The sequence below is a fragment of the Zosterops lateralis genome (genome assembly GCF_965231275.1).
Source record: "Zosterops lateralis genome assembly, chromosome: 14".
Lineage (NCBI taxonomy): Eukaryota > Metazoa > Chordata > Aves > Passeriformes > Zosteropidae > Zosterops > Zosterops lateralis.
This window is the reverse complement of record NC_139774.1, coordinates 17869272-17877553: the sequence shown is the minus strand read 5'-3', so window position 1 is coordinate 17877553 and position 8282 is coordinate 17869272. Positions and strand designations below refer to the sequence as shown.

The following is an 8282-nucleotide window of genomic DNA, read 5'->3' as shown; positions in this document are numbered from 1 at the left end:
GCCCTGCCTGCTCTGCCCTGCCCAGCTGTGCCCTCCCTGTCCACTCTGCCCTATCCACTCTGTCCTGCCTGCTCTTCCCAGCCCTGCCCTGCCATCCCTGCCCTGCTGTCCCTGCCCTGTCCACTCCGTCCGTTCTGCCTGGCTCTGCCCTGTCCTGCCCACTCTGCCCAGCTCTGCCTGTTCTGCCCTGCCCTTCCTGCTCTGCCCAGCTGTGCCTTGCCCTGCCTTGTCCACTCTGCCCAGCTGTGCCCTGGGTTATCCACTCTGTCCTGCCCTGCCCGCTCTGCCTGGCTGTGCCCTGCCCTGTCCACTCTGCCCATTCTGCCCTGTCCTGCCCTGCCCGCTCTGCCCGGCCGTCCCTGTCTGCTCTGCCCAGCCCTGCCCTTCCTGCTGTGCCCAGCTGTGCCCTGCTTTGCCCGCTCTGTCCTGCCCTGTTCACGCTTCCCAGCCCTGTTCACTCTGGCCCGTCCGCTCTGCCCCGCTGTCCGTGCCCTGTCCATTCTGCCCTGCCCTGCCCGCTGTTCCCCGCCCGTCCGCGCCCATCCCGGCTGCACTTTCCCGGCTCGGCCAACAGGTCGCACCGTTCCCCCTCGGCTGGGGCTGTCCCCGGGCCGGGCAGGGCCTGGAGCCGGGCCGGGCACGGCACAGCCGAGCCGTGTCGATCCGGGGCTGGGAGCAGCTCTGTCCGCCGCCTCCCCCGGCCGAGCCGAGCCCGGCCCGGCCCGTCTCCACTCCCTCTCCACGTCGGGGAGGCGGAGGGAAGGAGGGAAGGAGGGCGAGAGGGAGGGGAAGGGGAGGCGCGGCCGCCGTCCTCCATTTTGTGTGGCGGGGGCAGAGCCGCCGAGCGCGGCCGAGGGGACGGGACGGGACGGGGCGGGGAGCGCGGCCGGGAGGGGGAAGCGACATCCGCGGGGGCAATTAGCGCTAATTAACGGAGGGGGCGCCGCGGCGGCAGCGGGCGGGGACGGCTGAGGGGCCCGCGGGAGGAGCGGAGCGGAGCCGTGCCCGGAGCGGCAGCGGGGGGAGCCCAGCGGTGCCGCCGCGGCCCCCGAGGGGCGGCTGTGAGCGCCCTCCCCGCCGCCTGCCGAGGGCCGCCATGGCCGTGGGCGGCTGAAGGAGCCCCAGCGCCCTCCCCCGGACGAGGTAAGGCCGCCGGGGGTCCCGCGGGGGCTGCGCTTTACCCCGGGGAACTTGGCATGGAGGGCGGGGAGGGTGGCAGCGGCAGCGATCCCCGCAGGAATACTCGGGGCAGGGCAGGGGGGGAACCCAGCCGAGCTGAGCTGAGCCGCCCCTGGAGGAGCCCGGGCTGGGACAGGAGCGGGGCCGGGCCCCGGTGTGGGTGTCCCGGGGCCCCCAGTGTGGGTGTCCCGGTGTGAGTGTCCCGAGGGCCCCGGTGTGGGTGTCCCCCGGGCAGAGCCCCCTGTGTGAGTGCCCTGGAGGGCGCGGAGAGCCCCAGGCCGGGCCCTGGTGTGGGTGTCCCAGGCAGAGACCCCGGTGTGGGCGCCCCGGTGTGGGTGTCCCCCGGCCGGGTCCCGGTGTGGGTGTCCCGGGAGCCCCAGGCAGGCCCCGGTGCGGGTGTCCCGGGGGGCGCAGAGCCCCCGGGCAGGGCCCGTGTGGGTGTCCCGGTGTCCCCCGGCCGGTCCCCGGTGTGTCTGTCCCTGTGTTGGTGTCCCGGGCCCCGGGCCGGCCCTGGCCCTGCCGCGGTGGGTGTGCCGCCAGTCGGCTCAACAGGTCCCGACACATTGCTTCTGAAAACTCCACTTCGCAAAACGCGATTTTTTATTGCAACCCGGCGGTTTTAAGCGTTTTGCATCGTTTTCCGCCCTTGGGCAGACTTCTCGCAGCTGATTTTTTGACACGTTTCCTACGCTGGATGATTCGCTGCCTTGCGAGGGTTTTTTTTGGGGCGTTGGGGGGAATTATCAAATGAAATACCTACCTTTTTCCCTCCCCTTGGCGTTAAAAAGGAAGAAGGCAGCGCTGGCGGTGGAATAGTTGTATTTTTCCCGGCCGCTGTCGGGTGTCCACCTTAAGCAGCGCGGCCGGTCGGGGCTGTCCCGCTGCGGGTGCGGGGCCTGGGCCGGGCCGGGGCTCCCTCAGCGCGGCCTGGGGCTCCTTTTCCCCGGACAGAACCCCCAAATCCCCTCTGAAGGACCCCCAAATCCCTTCAGATTGACCCCCAATCCCTTCTGAGAGAGCTCCTGGCGGCTGAGCCGCTCCCGGCCGGCCCGAGCTCCCCGGGGCCACCTTAAGCTTTTCCACGTGGGGCCTTTGAGTCGCTCCGAGCCTTAACTTTGCCCATGGAAATAGCGGCGGGGCCGCGGCCCTGAGAGCCGGGCTGTGCCCGTGTCCCGGTGTCCTGTGCCCGTTTCCCGGTGTTCCCGGTGTCCTGTGCCCGTTTTCCCGTTTCCCGGTGTCCTGTGCCCGTTTTCCCGGTGTCCTGTGCCCGTTTTCCCGTTTCCCGGTGTCCTGTGCCCGTTTTCCCGGTGTCCTGTGCCCGTTTTCCCGGTGTCCTGTGCCCGTTTTCCCGTTTCCCGGTGTCCTGTGCCCGTTTTCCCGGTGTCCTGTGCCCGTTTTCCCGGTGTCCTGTGCCCGTTTTCCCGGTGTTCCCGGTGTTCCCGGTGTCCCAGTGCTGTGTCCCGGTGTCCGGCTCTGCCCCCCCGACTTGCGGCACTCCCGGGTAAAAAAAGGCTAGACAACCGTGTCAGGAAGTTTGCCCAAGAATTTACAGTGTTTTCTCCAAATATTTATGCTTTCAGCTCAAATTAAAAAAAAAAAAAAGGCTTGTAGGAAATACAAACGTCTGAAATTTAACGAGGTTTGTTTACGGGTGTTGTTTGCAGAGTAGCAGTGGATGGGTAGAGTGCTGGTAGATGATAAAAATCCTGATTTGTTTGTAGCTGGGTTTTATTTATGAGCTTGGGATGTGTTTGAGGAGTTGTGCAGGGTTCGCTGATGGATGGGCGGGTTGGGTTTGCAGCCCGGTCCCGTGCGAAGGTGTGAGCGCCTGTGTTGTGGTGGGGAGGGAGGGAGGGAGGTCAGTCCTGGGGAACACAAACCACAGAGCTGCCGCCTCTGCGACCCCCGGACTGCTCTGCCAGGGGAGAGATCCCGGGAAAGCTGCCAAGTGTCCTTTTCTCCTGCTCAAGGTGTAGTTAAATACCAGGGAAATTTACCTGGTAGAATTTATAACCGGGTCCTTTAGCAATTCTTGCAGTTCCTTAGTGTGAACGTGGGTGACGGAGCTGGAGATTGCAGAAATGCCATGTGCAGTGGCTTGGGTTGTGTGCAGGCAGACCAACCCTTTCATCCACGTTTAGCAAAGCTTTAAAATACATAGTTCCTCCTCAGTAGACAGAGAACAAACCCCAAAACCCCCAGCAAACAAGCGCAGTGTGTTTGAGGGATGTGGCACGTGTGAGCCCACAGTGTGCTGTGACTCTCAGACAGCTCAGCCAGCTTTGCCAGGAAAAGCCTTTAGACTTTTTATTTTAAAGCTGTTTATTAATGTGCCCTTGCCGTGCTGACTTTGACTGCTTCTCATCTTTTTGTAGTTAATGGTAAAGTAATGGATTCCAAAGAATTGCTTAACCCGTCGGATCAAGACGACAGCAGGAAAAATGCACTCATCAGTACCAAAGGAGGGATCGTGATGGACTTCCATCCACCCTTCAGGGGTGGAGCTACTGTCCAAGCCCCTGTGTCTACATCCCCTCTCCCCGCATCTTGTCACTCAGATTCCAGTCAGCAACCTGCTTTGGCTGACTTTCCAAAAGGATTAGGAAACAATGTGCCTCAGCCGGACCTTTCCAAGGCAGTGTCGCTCTCGATGGGACTGTACATGGGTGAAACAGACGCGAAAGTGATGGGAAACGACCTTGGATTTTCGCACCAGGGCCAAATCGGCATCCCTTCTGGAGACACGGACTTCAGGCTCCTGGAGGAGAGCATCGCGAGCTTGAACAAGTCCTCGAGCCTGGCGGAGGACGCCAAGGGAGCCGCGTCTGCCGAGGTGGAGCCGGATTTCCCGGGCATGGCCGGGCGCGGCGTCCCCGCCGAGCCGGGGGCCGCCGTCCAGAGCCAGGTGGGCTCCAACGGCGGCAACCTGAAGTTGTTCTCTGAAGACCAAAGCACCCTGGATATCCTCCAGGATTTGGAATTGCCGCCGGTGTCGCCGGGCAAGGAGCCCAACGGGAGCCCGTGGCGGCTGGACCCGTTGCTGGAGGAGGGCGGCTTGCTGTCCCCCATATCCGCCGACGACGCCTTTCTCCTGGAAGGAAGTCTCGGTGAGGACTGCAAGCCTCCCCTTTTATCTGACACTAAACCTAAAATTAATGACCGTGGTGACCTTTTACCCAGTTCCAAAATGCCAATGCCTCAAGTGAAAACAGAGAAGGAAGACTTCATTGAACTGTGTACTCCCGGCATCAAGCAGGAAAACATGGGCCCTCTCTACTGCCAGGCCAACTTCTCCGGGTCGAACCTGCTGGGTACGAAAGTCTCGGCCATCTCCATCCACGGAGTCAGCACCTCTGGGGGACAGATGTACCACTATGATTTAAATACTGCGTCTCTCTCTCAGCAGCAGGATCAGAAACCAATTTTTAATATCATTCCATCTCTCCCTGCCGGGTCAGAAAATTGGAATAGGTGCCAGGGATCGGGGGATGAGGCATTGGCTCCGCTGGGAACGCTCAACCTCTCTGGCAGACCTGCTTTCTCTAATGGCTATTCAAGGTAATTAGTTTTTGTTGCTCTTGATTAAAACGCTACAAGTGTGTTTAGCACAACTCCGTGCATGCTGGTTTGTTGCTCGGGCTTTTGTTTTTTTTTTTCCCTTTTCTTTCCCGTTTTCCATTTGGTATGTGTGGCTGATTAGACATCGCTGGGGAATGTTTATCCCACAGTACAACAACAGCAGCTTTAAGCAACTACTCAATTATTGGTATTAAAGGGAAGAAAAGTGGAGGGGAGCTGGCGTGCTGTAAAAAGTAAATAAATAAATAAAAATAAAACTTCCAAGGTAGAGCCTAGAGGGAAAATGGAGCATGTGGTAGCAGGATCCATACACAGGCAGTATGGAAGGAAGTATTTAAATGTATACAAAAGCTCCTTCGTTCCCAGGGGTTAGAGGATCAATCACTGTGGGCTTTTTTTCCCTCCCTAGCATTACTTAAATGTTATGCACAAAAATAACTTGGTTGCCGGGTAAATTTCTAGAATTACATTTAAGCTGAACTGGAGTTTTCGCTGTGCTCGGTATCGCATTTACCTTACATGGACAAGAAGATTCCGAGTGGGAAACACTCAGCGGCTTGTTCAATAACTGCCTTTAAAAGAGATAAGAGTATTTGCAGGCAGACTTAAACACACCTGGAATTTAACTCCTGGGCAGGAGGGCTGCTGGGAGGGAGGTGTGGGGAGCTGGGTCCTACCTGTGGCCAGTGCTGGTTGTGTTTCCTGCAGCAGTGCAGAGGTGCAGCCGTTGCAGGGAAGGGCTGCAGGAGGAGCAGTGGCTGGAGCAGCTCTGGGGCAGCTGTGCTGAGCTGCAGGAGCACAGAACAGTTCCCATTCCAGGGGAACACCCCACTGTGTCTCCCCTGGCTGCTCTGTGTTTAACAACTCCTTGCACGAGCAGCCTCCACAGAAAAGGGGGATTTTGTATAAAATCTGTTAGAAAACAGCCCTACAAGTGCCTCTACAGAAACCTGCTGTTTGCAGGCTTTTGGTGAAGGATCTGGTTTAGCGTTCTGGGTTTTATTGCTCTGCTGACACTTGGATCCCCAGGGTGTTCCCGCCAGTCCCGGGGCTCTCCCTGCACGATATTTGCTCCATTTTCCCATGGTTGGAATGAAGTGTGTGAGGATTTCTTTGTTTCAGGAAGACAACTTTTAGCTTGCTTTCATTCTCCATTTCTTGCACAGATTTTGATTCGTGTCGTAAATGTTTTTGTTTGTTTGTTTGTTTGTTTTTTTCTTTGAAGTGTTTAAAGCAATTTCTAATGTAAGAGATACAGAAAAGAAAATCAAAATTTATGGCCAGATTCCACCTTGGTACATGAACATTGAGCATGTCTTACCGTTTATTTCGACAGAGTAGAAATGCTTCGTGCTAATCTTTTGCATAATTAGTTTAATTCCACGTTGTGTTCAGTTTGTTTCGTGGGGATTTTTGGGGGAGTTTTTCCTCTGCTCTCGCCATATCTTTAACGATAATCACAAAACTCTGCGTCAAAGCAAGAAGCGTTTCTGCATCGGGGAGGAGGATTTCAGGGACATTTTAAATGAGCAGATTGCCCCGAGATAATGGAAATGTCACTTTTGGGGGATAATCCCGAGGAGGTGCAGGCAGAGCTCACCCACTCGGGGTGGGTAACACAGAGATGTCAGCCCGGCTCTGGGGAGTTCAGGCACCACTGTTGTGTGCTGTGTGTGATCCCAGCGGGATGGGGAGCTCCTCTGGGCTCTGAGCCTGGCAGAGTTTCCTCCTGGAAGGGATGGGAGAGCAGGGGAGATGTCCTGGTGCTGTCTGAAGGGGTTTGGGGCAGCACAGGGAATAATATCCTGGAGCATCCCGACCCCGCCGCCTCCTCCAGTGCCCCGGGTTATCCACCCTGGGGCTCCAGCACTGACGCTCCTGCTTCCTGCAAGGTCATCTTATATTTTATTGCTTCCTTTTTGCCGTAAGATAATGGATTTTTTTTTTTTTTTTTTTTTTTTTTTCTTTATGGAATGTGTAAAGAATTTCAAGGTGGCTCCTTGTTGGGCTTTGTGTAAAAACATATTATTCACTGATTTGTGGAAGCTGTTCTTACTTCCTAAGGATTTTTATATACTTCAACTCCAAAGTCCAGTTCTAAAAACAGCGTTGTTTGGGTTTGCTTTATTATTTTTATTCTATAACGTTCAGGCAATTCCATGTTCCTTTTACAGTGTTTGAGGTATTAATGAACCCTGGGTTTGAAGCAGGAATTTGCTTTCTTCTTGAGCCTTGCCAGAAATATTTGGTCTAAACTGGGTTAGTTTAAGGTGATGCATTGTGGATTTGTTTGTTTTTCTTGTAGAAGACTTAACAAAATTGGCATTTGTTTTAGAAACAAAGGAAGGACTCTCTTGCCAGGTTCCCGTGGTCTGACTTTTTTTTTTTAGGTACTAAATGTGAGAGGTGGAGGCTGGGAGTTTGAGAAGCTTCAGGTTCCAGGAGGAAATACTTCTTGGTGTTTGTAGAATTATTTGTCTACTAATAACTTACTAATTGTAGGCTGAACGTAGGGAAAGAAAAGCTGCAGTTCAGCCCTGGAGTTCAGGTTGTATTTAATCTGCCTGTTTAATGGGAAACCTGGAATATCCTGTTCCATCCACTCAGGCTGGAATTGATGTCGTGCCATTTCTGGCTGGTTTTGCTCCTCCAGGTAGCCCAACGTGCTGGGCTTTAATGAGACAAGTGATAATCAGGCCCAGAAAACCAATCCATTGCAGTGAGCTGCAGGAGGGATCCAGAAGTTAACAAACAGGATGCAGACTTCAGGAGTTTGATTAATGGGAATGGATTGGCCATAATCAATAAGCTGTTGTTGATGGAAGAGCCAAGCTGGTGCTTGTGCTGAGCTGCTCAAACACTGAGCTGCAAACTCCAGATCCTGAGCAGCAGGGAGGCTTTGTCTGGGGTGGCTCTGAGTCTCCCCTCCAACAGAGTGCAGTGAATGAAGGAGGTGGACAGAATAAAAGGGAGGAAAAAGCAAACCAACAGACAGTTTACCTTAGATTGTCCTTAGTGGCAGCGAGACAGCAGCTGGAAGAGGAGCAAATCGAGCTGCAAGGCTTCACTGAAGAGCTGGAGGGTTTGCTGCTGTCTCCAGTGGGATGTTCCTGTGATTTATGACACAAACCCAGGGAAAAACCGTTCCATTTCAAGGAAATGGTTTTAGCAACACACACTCGTGGGGCTCTCGCATGGTATAGACATTAAATCCTTTGCTCAACTCCTGTTGCTCCGACTTCCTGGAGATGTGGCTCGTTGTGGGGGGAGTGCAGGGTTTGCTCCTACAGCCAGAATTCACAGAAACTGGGCCCCACTGGCGCTGTTAGGGCTTCTCTTATTACAATTGAAATCATTCCTAGTACTTAAGCTTGTGGGGGATAAGGATCATTAAGGAAGTTTAAGAAAGGGCAAGAGCTGAGAGAAGCCATTTAGAGAGGAGGAGAGGCTGGAAGGAGGAAAAGTTTCGCTGGGTCCAAAGCCTTGCTGCCAAAAATTCCCCTTCTGCCCTTAACTCTTTAACT

The 8282-nt window shown here is 55.1% G+C and overlaps 1 protein-coding gene across 1 annotated transcript in view; it reads left to right on the top strand.

Annotated features, from left to right (window-relative positions):
* Nucleotides 1-1012: 1012 nt before the first annotated feature.
* The window catches only part of NR3C1 (nuclear receptor subfamily 3 group C member 1), a 59337-nt gene continuing 52067 nt past the window's right edge, over nt 1013-8282 (top strand). The window contains exons 1-2 of the mRNA XM_083871964.1: nt 1013-1143; nt 3555-4737. Of these exons, the coding sequence (XP_083728090.1) occupies nt 3569-4737 (1169 nt within the window). The 5' untranslated portion in view covers nt 1013-1143; nt 3555-3568. The remainder of the gene's footprint in view (nt 1144-3554; nt 4738-8282) is intronic.